We start from the raw sequence: 14,814 nt of genomic DNA, 5'->3' as shown, positions 1-14,814 counted from the left end.
TACTCCGTTTTGCTATAATTATAAAGTCTAGAAGGAATAAAAGGCAAAATCATAATATTCAAGTAATTCATTCACAGAGAAGCAATCTTTGTTTCACAGCGAGCTTAGCTTTGCTATACTCTATTTAAAATAATTCAACACAGCATTTATATCACCACTTTATATTTATAGCTGCTTTTACTGAAGCATGACAGTAACCTTTTTCTTTGACTACCAAACATGACATAAAGCTCACCATTGAAAATATTATGGCATACTATGCATATTCTCTTAAGCCATTGTAAGATTAGGACTAAAACACCCTGGGTTTGGACAGAGATTTAGGTCTGTTGTTTGTTTTGCTTTTATTTGGCGGCCTGACTTGTAGAACAAGTGGCTCTGAGCATATGGCATTTTGAAGCAGAGTAATCAAAGAACAAAGGATACTATTCGTTAACATTCAAGAAAGAAGGAAGAAGTAATCAAACCTGCTGCAAAATAATGAAATGTTCTGACTAATGGAATAATGTGTGATGGAACAGGTAGAAATCTGAAAATGCGACAGAAAAGCAGACCTCTTCTTAGAGCTAGATGCTGAGTTTGTGCTGACTCCAGGAGGGATGTCGCTATAAAAAGAGTCGCCATCTCCAGGCTTTTTTACATAATCTCCCTGGGGTAACTGTCTAAGGCATAATAAACATTTCAGAGTCAGAAAAACACGACACACACATGAACACAGACATATACAAATATTATTTCAGGAGAAAAAAGGAGGTAGGGGTAATGATCTACATGAATCAAATCTATAACAACACATAAGATTATTAATACATGTGACAAGTCAAAGTCATTCTAACTGCAGAGGTCAGAAAGGCAATCATGGAAGTCTTACAGAGTGGATGAGGAGAACTTTATTGAGGGAGGAAAACATGGAAAGATGAGTCTTTTTACTGCAACTTCATTATGCTTAGAGATGTTCACTGCAGTTTTGTTTTGTGGTTTTTTCCTTTCTACATTGGTGCTGAAGGAAAGGGGCCAGGAGAGAAAGGCCTTGCTCAGATAAAGCATTTCCCACCTTCAACCCCACCAGTGAACCAACTATTCAGAATTTCTAAGCAGGACATAATGATACCTTCATCTGCTCTTAAAAGTCTGGATTAATTTCTACCCATATTCAATAAATTTAGTCCAAATAAGTCTTTCTAAGAGTTCTGAGTTCATTCTGGAGTTTTATTGTACAGTTAATAGGAATATGAAGAAATTGAAATAGATTCACAGGTGAACCAAACAGGAAATTCTAAAACTGAACAGAGGAGTATGTGAAGGAAGATAATTTAGTAAAAGGCATGAAAGAGTCGGAAAAATAACTGAGTTCTTGTTGAAACCATAAAGGGTGTTTATAGACAGTCGGTAGGAGACTTCAGTTTTGTTTCTCCAGGGCAGTTCTGAGTGCAAAAAGGCAACATCTATTTAGACGGTCCTACTGGACAGGGTCGCCGTCTTGAAGGAGACAATCTGACCATTAGCCAAAGCCCAGGTCCCAAACAGCCGCACGTTTCCAAAACTCTAGTCCAGTCGGTACTTTTGTTGGAGGTACATAAACAAGTGCAGAATTGAGAATTTTAAGTAGATTCTGCACTTAAACGGCTCCGACAAAAGCACACGTTCATGAACTCCTTTCCCACTGGGCTTTTCCTGATTTCTTGTGCTAATCTTGGTTACTGGTTGATGCTAAATTCTATCCAAAAATACCATTTTGAGATATTCCTTTGTCTCCTCCGCCCCCAATATTATTATAAATGTTTATAATCCTTGGCCATTTCTTCTTTGAATGATTAAATACTCCTATTATTTTAATGCTACATTATCCTACATCTCTAGAACTCTGGAGAGAAATGTTTTCAATTGATATAAAAGCACATATTTAAGTCTACTCCTCTATTTCCAGTATTCCATATCTACTAATTTTGACCATAATTCTTTTGTATATCGTCCTTCAAAACATTTTAAAGTCCTTCGACTTCAGTTTATAATGTCTGTCCTTTGATAATATAAAATACAAGCTCTAAAGGAAAAATAAAGCACCTCTCATATTGATAGGTGTTAATACATTAAAAAATCCCCACAATTCACTGCCCTCCAGTCCATTTCGACTCATAGTGACCCATATAGGACAGAGTGGACTGTCCCTTTGGGTCTCTGAGGCTGTGCAGCATTCTCTGAAGCCTACAGCAACTACCATGCCAAACAGTCTGACCTAATTTATAATGGGAAAACTAGGGCATATTTTCCACATGGTGGATACAGACATATTAAACATGTGCATGCTTTCTTTTGAAACAATGACAAGAATGGAGGGGGTTGGGAGAGGCTACTGCTTATCGTACTTAGCTAAGTAATTTTTTATCAAAAAAGGACCTCTTCCTACATTAACTAAAGGGTATCCGTATACACTCTTCCACACAGAACCTTGAATTGGTATTTCACCTTGTGTTTTGAATTGCTACATCCCACTTAATCACATGTGTTTGAAGGTATTTCCTGGCTCTAAGGCAAGGACAAGCCCCTGTGACTTAATGACTCAGGAAGAGTGGGTTCGGTCCTCAGTCTGTAGAACCTATGCCCAGTGATGGCTTGCCTTTATTCTACTTCAGTCCAACTCTTATAGTGTTCATAATTATAAATCATAAATCATCTAGTTGTTTCCATTCTAAATTTAAAGGGAATGTTTCTTAGATTTTCTCCAAAGCCATTGGAGAATCTCATGGACTCTTAGGAGATCATTCCCCAAAGAGTCCCATTGAATATAAGGATCAATTGAATCCTCAGAATTAGGAGAAATGAAAAACAAAAATATTTAATCAACTCTAACATAATGTTGAAGGACTCTCTCCTGCTTGTTTGGTATGTGGGAAGTCTCTTAATGGAACGGTCAGTTTACGGGTTTTAAGGAATAGTGCATAGTGTGTACCAAGCCACACTGACAGAGATGTGAAAATCACAGAAATAACAATCATATAGAAACAAACTACAAAAGGTCTGAGAAAAGGTGGCAAGCTCACAAGAAGAATGTGCAGTGGCCAAAACAGGTTAAAGAGAAAAGAAATGGGCAGAGGTAAGTTTCTGCTTAAGGTTAAAAGCATGGATCAAGAAGATATGACTTAACTATTTGTATTTCTCATTAATTATAATGACTTGTATCTATTTCATTCAAAGAAAGATGATACAATTGCAAATGAATATAGATGTTTTATGTATCCAAATTCAATTAGTTTGCTATTCCATTGCTATTTTGCAAGCCCATCTGAAAATTTAAAACTCAAACTTATAATCCCATTTACAAAGCATACAGCTGCTAAATCCTACAGCAAGTATGCTGTAACATTTTTTAAAAATCAACAGAAAAAAAAGTGAAGGTGCTGAAGAGAAGGCTAACTCATCATCCCTTCACTGCAAAACGTCTAAGGTCTCCTCCTGGCTCCTTGGTCCCATGGTTTTCGCCGTCACGGGAAGGTACTGGCAAATGTATGGGGATATTGTTCAGCTCTGCTGCTTCCGCTGTGCCCAAGGCTGTTATTTTTCATTAAGTGGTTTTTGAAAACAAAAAGAAAGTGAGCTTGCTTCTCATTAATTTTTTTGTCAGACTTTCTATTAAGCAAATGACATTCTTCAAAAAAAGGAAAACGAGTTTACATTCTCAAGAGAAAAAAGTATCAGGTTATTACATTAATCCTACAATTCAAAAATAATGCCCAAATTGGCATCTCTATGCCATTGCATCACTAATAAAGATGCCATCTTTTCATATTTAATATGGCTCTACATCTCACGTCGAAGTCAAACTGTACGCTCACCAACTTTCAGCAGCTCAACCAGCTTCCGTGTGGGTTCCATTCTTTTAGAACAACCATATCCACCTCTTTCTCTGAATGTCAGACAAACACAGAGTTCGCCAAGGACCACATATTAATAACTTCCTTATTTTTTCTGAGTTAGACCTAAGGAAAATTCTCAAGATCACATCCTAGCATATGGGTTCCTTAATTGGCCCTTCCCTTAAGGAATAACCAATGAAAAACTAATTTAAAGGCAATAGCGAGTCAAAATGCTTACATCTATTCTCTGTCATGCCCAGGAGCTGGGCATGTTTTAATTTCCTATCTGTAGATATTTTCACAAGGTTGCAAACTCCTGAATGCTTGCTTGAATCCGTTGACTTCCTACCTTCTCTATCATCACAAAGATGTATCCTCAAATGGAGATCATATTTACTTCAGAATCTTAACATTTCCATGACTTTCTAATTTAATTTCTTTTTTCCCCCTACGTCCTTCTGTTTGGAGAACCATGATGCAATGCAAATATTCACAAGGCATGGCAAAGAGGGAAAAGTCCTGCTGATATACTACATCAAATATCTGCTGGGGATATGCCGCCTCTCAAAATGTGAACCAGATGCAAAAGGAGTTTGGATTGGAACTTATGAGTTAATGATTCCAAAGGCAGAAAGTTGAAGGGCAACAGAAAGGAGACTGTGGGTATGAATGTTTTCTTCCCTGTACCTATGCATATATTGAGTTAGAAAGAGACAGTGGCACCCTTTTTGGGTATAATTTGGGCAAATGTCCTATTTGCGTAGTTTCTCACTGCCTTAACTTTGTGTATGTTACACATTCGAAACATTTTACATCCTATTAAATTCTTAAATCACTTAGCTATATTAAATTATATTATATCTTTCCCTGTTATGAGAAATATAGCTGAATCATCCATTTGTGACTATCTTATTGGTCTAATTTTATTTCCTACTGAAGAAAGTTACCAACCTTAGGTTTCTGCTATGACTAACCAACTCCTTCCCAGCAGAAAGTCTATGTGGCACCTGCTGCTTTTTAGTGCTTTTTGACAGAAGAGTTTAAAACTCTAGAAAAAAATTAAATGTAATCTATTGTCTCAGATGTACTTTTTTCATAAATAATGAATTTGTTTCTCCAGGGCAGGGCAATATTTTTTAATATCTACCAGGCTCTAAATGTGCTGTGGGAGCCTTTATTTTATACAGACCCTATCGATATTTATGGTTAAAATGTTACAGGGATTTTAAATTACAAGGTGAAAGAAGATACAACAGTAAAGTTTGATTTCTCCATTTGTGAAACTGTGAAAATTGAGATTGAGGCCCAGAAAAGCAACACCCCACTGATTACACTTTATCTTAATCTGTCACAGGCATTTAATGGAACAAAGGGGAAAGCTATGGAAACAGAAATCTACATAAATATCTTGGGTGTTAATACTCCACACTTCTTCTTAAATGCTGCCCGTTAAATAGATTACGCTGAATGGGATGTCTGGCTTTTTCCATGGGCTTTTTTATTTTTAAAATGTGCACCAGATAATCAAAGATTCAACTGTGTAAATTTTTTGGCTGGCTGTATAAGTGTTTATTCTATAAAAACATTTTCCCATGCAAAGATAAAATAAGCTCACCAGATACTAGGACATTCCCCTGAAGGCAACACTGTGCCCAAATAAGCTTTACTGCTTACACGTGGGAGTTACTGATATCAAAAACAGCAAAAAAAAAACATACATTTTCTTAGAAAGTATGAGGCAGTAAGAGTGTCATTATAAACATAAGGAAAGTCAGTAACCTCCCAGTGGTGCCCAAGATGTGACATCTTAATGTCGAAGTTTGCTTAGTTGGGAAAAAGGTTAATATCCACATATATGTTACTCTGAAAACAACATAAATTAGAATCTCCACTGATTGTAATATCGTTGGATAAAAGACCTCAAATTTTTAAGATTAAACAGATCAACTTCAAATAAATGTATTTTATAGTACCATTGTTTAAATTATTCAAGATCATGGGAATCCACGATTAGCATATGATAATTGTAGCCTAAAAAACAAGTGAATTCAATTTATGTATATATTCCAAAGATGTTATCAGGATTTAAACTTTTGAGTTACGGGTTCTGATTATTCTCATCACATACCTCTGTTCTCGATAGTTTCTATTCATTGACAAGAAGAGAGAGAGAAACAGAAATAAAAGTTAGTTACTCATGGACATGTATTGGGAGAGAGTACTAAACAAATATATATAGCTCTAGCATTCATCGAAGGATCGACACTAGAAGATATTGAGTAGATTTAAATTTTCACTGTTATTAGAAGAAGTGGTACTAAACATTTAGTGATCAAACCATTGTCTATTTTTAAACACATGGATAAGTGCAATTGCTAAAGAGTAAAATGTTTTTACAACATAAGTTGTATTAAATATTTAGTATGCTCTAAAGTCAATCATGTTTGAAACATGGGTTTTCAGACATTAGTTGTAAATAATGGAATAAATGAAGCAAGTTACTTAGGTAAAGTAACTGTTATTTTTATAGAAGTAAAATCATGATCGATTCCTTTTGGAATGTATACTCCAAACTCTATCTAACCCTAAGCATTTCAAAGAGGAGACAATAAGTTGACACCAATCAAAACCAAACCCCCTGACTTCAAGTCCATTCTGGCTCATAGCAACCCTACAGGACAACCTCTGGCTGTCCAAGGCTGTCAGTCTTCATGGAAGCAGCCTGCTCATCTTTCTCCCCCAAGTGGCTGGTGAGTTCAAACTGCCAGCCTTTCCATTAGCAGCCCAATACTTAAACCCACTAAGCCACCAGGCCACCTAAATTGATGCCAGAATACATTAGTTCATCATGTATGATAAATATAGGTTAGTGCATGGCTGTTATGGGCCTCCTAAATTAATGCTGCTAGTCACTGAAGCTTCACAGAGGGAATGCATTATTCACAGCTAAATCTCAGTTTAAAATTTGGTAACATATTAAAATACATGAGCTCCTTTATAAAAGTCTCTCAAAGAAAAGTTGGTCATCATGTACCAGACTGTTTTCATCTACCATGACAGAAATCAGTAACATTTTCAAGCCATGTTAGGAAGATGAAGAAACTGAGTAATCTGGGGCTCTGTCCTCTAAGACCAAGGATAATGTTTCCATATGATTTTCATCTGTACCACTTTCACCTGCCAATTTAGTCCATCCACACTGTTTAAGTCTGATGTTCAATAATGGTGATGAGGAATAAAAATGCCAATTCGTTGCTTTTTATTTCTCATTCCTGAAAGCATCAGAAAGGGCAAAAAATAAGCCTGGAAATTTTCTGTTAAACATATTTTACTGGTTATTGCTTCAATCTGATTACCTTAAGTTATGTTTACATGACTATTACCAATTTCACATGACTATTCCTCATTTCCTATTCCCCATGCCAAAGCTTGGAGGAGGGATGAGGGTGTGTATTTTGAATGGACTAATCAAAAATATGATTTTAGGTCTTAAACTCATTTTTGCATTTCAGATAAGACTGTGTGAAACACCATACTCATGGATTATAATTCCCATACTAAAATTTCCCCACCCTCTTTCTATTTTAAAAAATATAAATTAATCATTTCAGAAATATTAAAGCTTTCACCATTTGAGTTCAAATTATTATTAAGAAAATATTGCAATATGACCAAGATCTGCCTCTTAATTTGCAAAGCATACATATTCAGACATGAAAAAGCAAAACCTCAAAAGAATCATCGTAAGAAATAAACAATCATTTACAGCAGGAAATACTCCCAACTGCAATTTTTAAAATGGACAAGGGACTGTCAGGGGTAACAGGAGGAGTATCTAGATTTCATGTTTTCTGATAAGTGTTTCCAAGATTGTAAAGCTGAAATATCCACTTTGATCTCCAGGTGGCAGCAAATTGCCCACTGCGAAAGCTAACCAAGTCCTCCGTTTTCTTGTGACCGAATGCTGCCCCTTAGTTACTCCCACACAGCCAGGCTTGTGGTCGCATTACTACATACATCTTGCATTTGGAAAGTTGAGGAAATAATGTGACTCCCCAAAGAAGGCTAACTTCCCTGAGGCCTAAGGACTGATCAAAGAAAAAATCCATTAAAAAGCGGACTAAATTTTATTATTTCTGTGTTATGCTGAAATCAGATTGTACAGATATAAAACACTGTATCCCTCATGATCTATTAACAAAGAACCTACAGATCAAGAGCTGAATAGATGGATGAACTAAGACAGTGCTCATTTAATCAGGATAAAATAGCGATCTGCTGTGCTCAGCTTCAACATACAAGGTGCTGTTAACCATGTCATGTATGCTAACTTTTGCTCTACTGACTGTGCTATTTCATATGTCCTTCCACCAGTGTCTTTCTGTATTTTAATGGCATGTAAAGATTATCCTAGTATTAACTAACTGCTATCCATGTTATGTCAAAGGCAACTCTTTCGGAGTTTCACCTCACACCAAGCAATTGTCATATACTTTTAAAGTTGTTTCCTTTGATTCAATTGGTTTAAAACCAGGTCAGGTAATAAATGGGAAATAAGTATGCTATAAACTGAACTGCGGCCTTCCAAAATATGTGTCAACTTGGCAAGATCACGATCCTTAGCATTATGTAATTACCTTCCATTTTTGTGGTCTGGTGTAATTTTCCTACGATTTTAATTCCTAACCATTAAGATGTTAATGAGGCAGGATATGAAGCTGTTGTGTTCATGAGGAAGGAAACATTCTGCATGATTAGAATGAATCTTGAGCCAATCTCCTCTGAGACATAGAACAGATTAAACAAACCAGCAGAGATCAGAGGGGCCTCCAACAGCCAAGAAAAGAAAGAGTGGAGTATTCTTCAGACCTGGGGTCCCTGTGTTGGGAGCCTCCTAGACCTAGGGAAAGACTGACATCAAGACGCATGGAGATTTCCAAAGGATGCCAACTCCACAGATTTTGAAAGGAGACAAAGGCCTTTCCCTAGAGCCCAAAGAGAGAGAAACCTCCTAGAACTGGCCCCTCGAATGTAGACATGTAGAGTCTCAAACTGTGAGAGAATAAATTTAGGTTTGTTAAAGTCATGTACTTGTGGTATTTTTGTTATAACCAAATTAATTAATTAAGGCAATGTACATAGAATGATCTGTGGGCCAGGAATTATTCAGAGATTTTACACAACTTAATTCACAGAAAAATGACAAGTTTTGAAAGCTTGAGATAATTTTATTTAAGTCTAAAATTTACTAATCCCAAAATCTCTTCATGATCTAAATAAGACCACGAAGGGAAACAAGCTAAAAATGGAGTAATGCCCATATGCCCAGCAAAATTTGCAAGTTCAAACAGAGGAAATCTCTGGGCCTGGGGATTAAAACATCATCATCGAAGGTAAGTATAGTTGTGAGTTTAAATTATTAAAGGTGATCCAAGGTTTTACCACTTGCTCATTTGTATGTATTACATTTAAATCAGCTATCAGAATATGAAGGGCTATTTATATCATAACATTGAAGTACATCAAAAGAAAATTGTTACAGAAAAATCTAACACAACAAACACATAAATGAGTGTCAAGTACTTGAAAGTACTTATTTAGTAAATCTTTAAGAGGATCAAATACTATTCAAAGTTCCCAAAAGCTGATTTATAACTTCTTAAAATGCACAGTTACAAGCCCAAAATATTACAAGTTGAACTTTGAAGCTAAGGAAGAGTTTTAGGTCTTGCCATTTTAAATCCAATTTTGATTTTAGCAAACAGACAAACCTCTGAACAGTATTTTCACCACACAAAAACATCCCATATTTAACAAATCACAGAGCTTCCATTACAGTGGTTGAGAAGGAAAGAGGCTTTGCCCTTAGAACACTGTGCAGAGTGAAAACATTTCAGAGAAGCTACGACTGTTGTCACTGCACTGCTCTCAAAGCCCCATGTTCTCTGAATGACCGTCTCGCCTAGACTTCCGGAGATGGGTATAAGTCAAAAGATGCTGTGTCCTTAAGGGAAAACCCAAGCAGCCTTGTACAACGTAAGATCCGCGTTAATTTTAGTTCACTAGTGATCTTAGAGCCATATTCAGTACCTGTAGAATAGATAGCAGTTGTCTCACAACCTACGATAATGTATTTTAACTCCAACGTCTAACCATGCCAAGCAGTCATTTGACTGAATGTTGAGCTAAGACACTTTTTCTTGGCAAATGTATTTATGCAATGATGCAAAACTTTCTATACCTTTTCATTCAACCGAAATGTGTTAAAGTGCATTTTGACAGTAGCAATATAGAGATGCTTCACTTACTTATAACCCCATGCAGTGATTCCTAAGATGAGGGCCAGCACTAAAATGGTGCCGGCAATTATGCCTATTATGATATTGGTACCAGCAACACCTGTGGGAAGAACGATGAAAAGCAGTTACATACATGAAATTCTAACATAAAACTCTTTCAAAAGTTTTATTCTTCAGATGTGAAATCACTACACAAACTTCATTATTTTTATACAAAAGTTGAACTATAACTTAGCTTCCATTGTAAATTTGTTGAAAATTTCTTTATGTATGTTCCTTTAAAAATTCTTGTCCAAGTACATTTTTACATCATTACAATTCCCAATGAGGTTACTGAATTAAAAAGGAAAAAAAAGGAGAGTGAAGGAAAAATGGGCCCTATATTATGATATTGGTAGAGCATCTTTGGGGAAGGTTTAGAAAGCCAAGCCTCTTGTGACTCTGACTCCTTCCTCAGAAATCCTAGAAGTGTTATTGGGGTACTTTTTGTTGTTGTTGCTTTCAATAATTTAATTCTATGCATCAATTGTATCAACATTCCATACATCAATTATATCCATACATCAATTGCATCAAGCACAGTTATACACATGTTGCCATCATTATTTTTTAAACATTTACTTTCTATTTGCGCCCTTGGTGTCACCTCCTCTTTTTCCCCTCCCTGCCTCCTTTCCACCCTCATGACCCCTTGATAAATTATTGTTATTTCCATATCTTACACTGACTGTTGTCTCACCTTCATCCACGTTTTTGGGGGGAAAGAAGTGTTATTGTTTAAATCACTCCATTGTAATAACTATGCGTGGTCCTGTATTGTTTCTTGGTTTGTGTATGTGTATGTATATATTAGAGTCTCTCAAAGTAAATAAAAACTCCTTAAAGAACAAAACGCAATGTCTTCACGTCAATTCTGACTCATAGCGACCCAACATACGGTTTCTGAGGCTATAAATCTTCCCAGGAGAGATAGCACCATCTTTACAGGAGAGATAGCACTCTTGAGGGGTGGCTGGGGTTTGAACCACCAATCTTGTGGACAGCAGTCCAATCCTTACCCAGCAGCTCCTTAAGGAAGAAAACATGCCTATAATTTATACTATCAACACTTAGGTGGTGTAGATTTCTAAAGCACTGGGTGTACAGTTTCTAGTCTGATACCACAACGATACTGTGGTATCCTAGAGAAAGAAAACTAGAACTAACGTTTGGTGACAGTGTAGCATGTAGGCAAGGCTGCACTGGACCAGCAGAGAGCCAGGGCATCAGAAGGTAGGGCAGGACTGAAGTTCTGGACTGGTAAGTGGCAGGGCAGAGCCAGCATCTGTTGTTAGAGCTGAAACAGAATCCTTAAGAGGCTCGTGACAGTAAGAATCGCCTTGTCAGGTGAAGGCTTGGTCAGCAAGGTCAAAGTGAGGCCCAAAAGCAAAAAAGGAAGATTTGAGAACAAGTCCTGATCCCAGGATGTCTGATTTGCTGATAATAATTTGGGCAACATGTTTAATTGCAGTGCTTTCATCCAGAGCTGCTCAAATCTCTCCTTGCCGGCTTAATACCTAAGGCATCCTTCTATCCACCTAAAATCAGCGATCCTGTATGAGCGCAGGCAGTTCTGCGATCTCCGTGACAGAGACAGCAGCCTCTCTGCAGTCATGCTGGATGACAGAGCCAGGGCGCTTGGGCAGACTGGCCCAATGTCACATGCCCTGAGGGGGGTAGCTGCAGGTGCCATTGGACCCCTTGGGTCCCTGGGATTTCCGTACTCCTTGTCTCCTTTTCCTGCAGTGAGTTAATAGGGTCAATCAACTTGGGCTGTAGTCTTCATTATTCTTAAGCAGTGATGTAAGAGTTGATAAGACACATAAATCCATAGACGTCAATGTCTGGATTATCTATTAGAACCAGCCCCACACAACCATGGCTAAGGGTGAAGACTACAAATACTATGATTTTCTTTATTGTCATATTGGCTGAGATTTTTAGTTTGTCTGGATAATTAGAATGCATATACTTCTCTTTTCTCATCCTTTAGAGATAAATGATCTTTAGGGTCTGAGCATTATTTAATTTAAAGAATAATCAACAATGAACTAATAAAGTAGTTTAAAAGGGTATATTTACTTCCAAGACAGGAATTCTTTCAACTGTTTGCATTGAAGTTCTACTTTTCCATTTGGGCCACCCTAACATAGAACTGCATTTGTTGTTTCTTATCCACGTCCTTAAACCCCTTCCAGGCAGTAGCCAAGGGTACAACTTCTAGAATTATCTAGAATCCAAGCTATAAAACTGGGTTTGAATATGGACAATATTATATATAATAATACAGAAATAAAATATTTAATTAATATGTTTAATCAAAATAAATAATTTTATTAATAATCTAATGGTCATTCATTATTGATTAATTAATTGATTATTTTAATTAATATTTAACCAATTCAATTGTTCATGTTCTTATTTAGCCCATGCCCAAATATAAAAGTCTCTAATTTCCAAATAGTAATTATTTTCTGCACTTATAAGAAATTTAAATTTATGATTTCCATTAGGTTAAATAGGTTGTTTGACATCTGCAAACAAGTACAATACTTGAAAAATTTCAGCCTGAGATAGGACTAAATAATATTAGCTCAGAAGAAGAACATGTATTGAATAATTTATACCACATACTTGTCAATGGAAACATTAAGTTTCAAAAGGTTTTCCCTAGCGATACATTAGAATTCATTAGTATGTGAGTTTGACTTATATTTAATTGGGGTATAAAATATATTTCAAATTAAAATATCTGAAGGGCAATGGTTTTCCTCCTCATGTATGATGAGTAAGTCATGATACCAACGGAAGTACCTACCATTGCCAGACAGAGTAATGCCAGCCTTTTCATCATCATTGTGTGGGAAGTAAGTGCTGCAGTCTGCACCAATCCAATGTCTATTACACACACACCTCAGCTCATTACTGCAAACCTAAATCCAAAAATGAGTCTTGAGCAAACATATACTCTTTAGTACAGAGGCATGAAAAATAAACAGTAATTTATAAATACAACAGACAAAATTTGGTGATACTGAAAAAATTCTGGGTACTTTTCAATTCCTTTTATTCATTCCTTACTCAACTATCTGAAGAGATATTTTCTAAAAACCAATGGATGATTCACAGGGAACAGTGAATTTTTAACAGAAGAATTAATCATATGTGTAATAACATTGGTGACACTAGTCTCATTTTGGCTTTGGGTACATTCAATTTTATAAGGGAAAAGAAAAAACTAAGCAGATATATAATTATCTGTCAGTTGTTCAATACAAGGTTGCTGTCTCCCATAAAAAGAAAAATCATCCAAAATGATATTAATCTGTTTGAAACTTGAATGAGATCACGAGAAATCTAATACAGGAGAGAGAGGCCTGATGCTCTGTAGGGGTCTGAGAAGAAAGCTTTACAAACTAGTATCATGGCCCCTCAACCCAAGCTACAGAAAAGCACAGCTCCCTCAGAAGTATGGGAACATGAGCTCCCCCAAGTACAGCAGTTGTGGTGAAAATCACACAGTGGTTTATACCAAATTTTTAGACATTATAAGAAAAGGAGTATTTCTTTACATTTCCAACTAGGAAAGAGAATCTATATCTAGATTTTTAAATTCGAGACAAGTTTCAGCGCAGTGAGGAGCATGAAAGACAACTTCAAGATCAAAGAAGCTCTTACTGAGGCAGGTTTTCACAGTATGATTTCTGTCTTTTGTCTGATCAAATTGGCCAAAATTAGGCAAATAAGCAATTGAAAGTCATATTTGTTTCTGTGATATAAAAGAAGTAAATCCTGCCCACTGGCCAAGTACTGGACAAAAGCTTACCCCGTTTCCTGAACAAACAGTGCCTACTTCACTGCTTAAGCAAGTACTGAAGTTGAAAGAAGCCACAGGAAGACATCTATGTTCCAAGCACATCATTTTGGGACCACAGGGAGTACCATCTTCCACATAGCCAAGGTCAACATCTTCTTCAAGCTTAACATGCCCACCACTACAAATAAATTAAGAGTGAAGAAAAATTGCGTTTCCAATCATCCATTTTCATATGGAGAATAAATTCAAAAACTAACAAATGAGCAATAGCACACCTGCTCAGTTTTCTCTTTATCCAACAAAAATCAGTCATAGAAGTTACTTTTGTCAATTCTCTTGTTAGTTTATATACACCTTTACTTTTTAATTTTATTTAATTGAAGGCATTATCCATTGGCTTTTATCCATGGAATCTGATAAATTACCCTCTGTCTACCTCTCCTACCTCACACACTCCATTTTCCCTTCCCTCAATCTTCCCACCATACGTTTAGCTTAATTAATAATTAAAAGTTAATTCAGTTGAGCCAAAAAGTATATCATGATCAAATCCTTTCTTTTCCTGCAGAAATTTTTGTTTTTCCCCTCACATTAATAATCGTGGTAGTTACACAATCTGTTGTCAATTTGAGACTTAAGAGTGAAGGGGTGGAGTTTAGTCTGTCAATCAGGTTGCAGCTTGATGACCTCATTTGGAGGCGCTAAGGGGATAAATAGCTCGCTCTAGGCGGGACACAGCCTCACTCCCAGGGAGGCATTCCTGTTGAAAAGACACATGGAGCTACTCTAGAGCCCTGGAGCTGAA

The 14,814-nt window shown here is 36.5% G+C and overlaps 1 protein-coding gene across 13 annotated transcripts in view; it reads right to left on the bottom strand.

The window, feature by feature from the left end:
- Nucleotides 1-14,814, bottom strand: part of ADAM22 (ADAM metallopeptidase domain 22) — a 278,417-nt gene that overhangs the window by 20,854 nt on the left and 242,749 nt on the right. For 7 of the 13 annotated variants that reach the window (XM_045289018.1, XM_045289019.1, XM_045289021.1 and 4 more), the window contains exons 23-27: nucleotides 14,019-14,187; nucleotides 13,011-13,125; nucleotides 10,163-10,253; nucleotides 5,983-6,000; nucleotides 555-662 (exon numbers count right to left, since the gene is read on the bottom strand). In XM_045289018.1, coding sequence (XP_045144953.1) covers nucleotides 555-662; nucleotides 5,983-6,000; nucleotides 10,163-10,253; nucleotides 13,011-13,125; nucleotides 14,019-14,187 — 501 coding nt within the window. Of the gene's footprint in view, nucleotides 1-467; nucleotides 663-5,982; nucleotides 6,001-10,162; nucleotides 10,254-13,010; nucleotides 13,126-14,018; nucleotides 14,188-14,814 lie in introns of all 13 variants that reach the window. The other 6 variants (XM_045289022.1, XM_045289024.1, XM_004702643.2 and 3 more) reach the window with 2 other exon arrangements.

This window comes from Echinops telfairi, unplaced genomic scaffold (assembly GCF_000313985.2).
Source record: "Echinops telfairi isolate 266 unplaced genomic scaffold, ASM31398v2 ScPeMD7_23;HRSCAF=83, whole genome shotgun sequence".
NCBI classification, from domain to species: domain Eukaryota; kingdom Metazoa; phylum Chordata; class Mammalia; order Afrosoricida; family Tenrecidae; genus Echinops; species Echinops telfairi.
The sequence above is the reverse complement of the archived record's forward strand: the minus strand, read 5'-3'. Positions and strand labels throughout refer to the sequence as shown.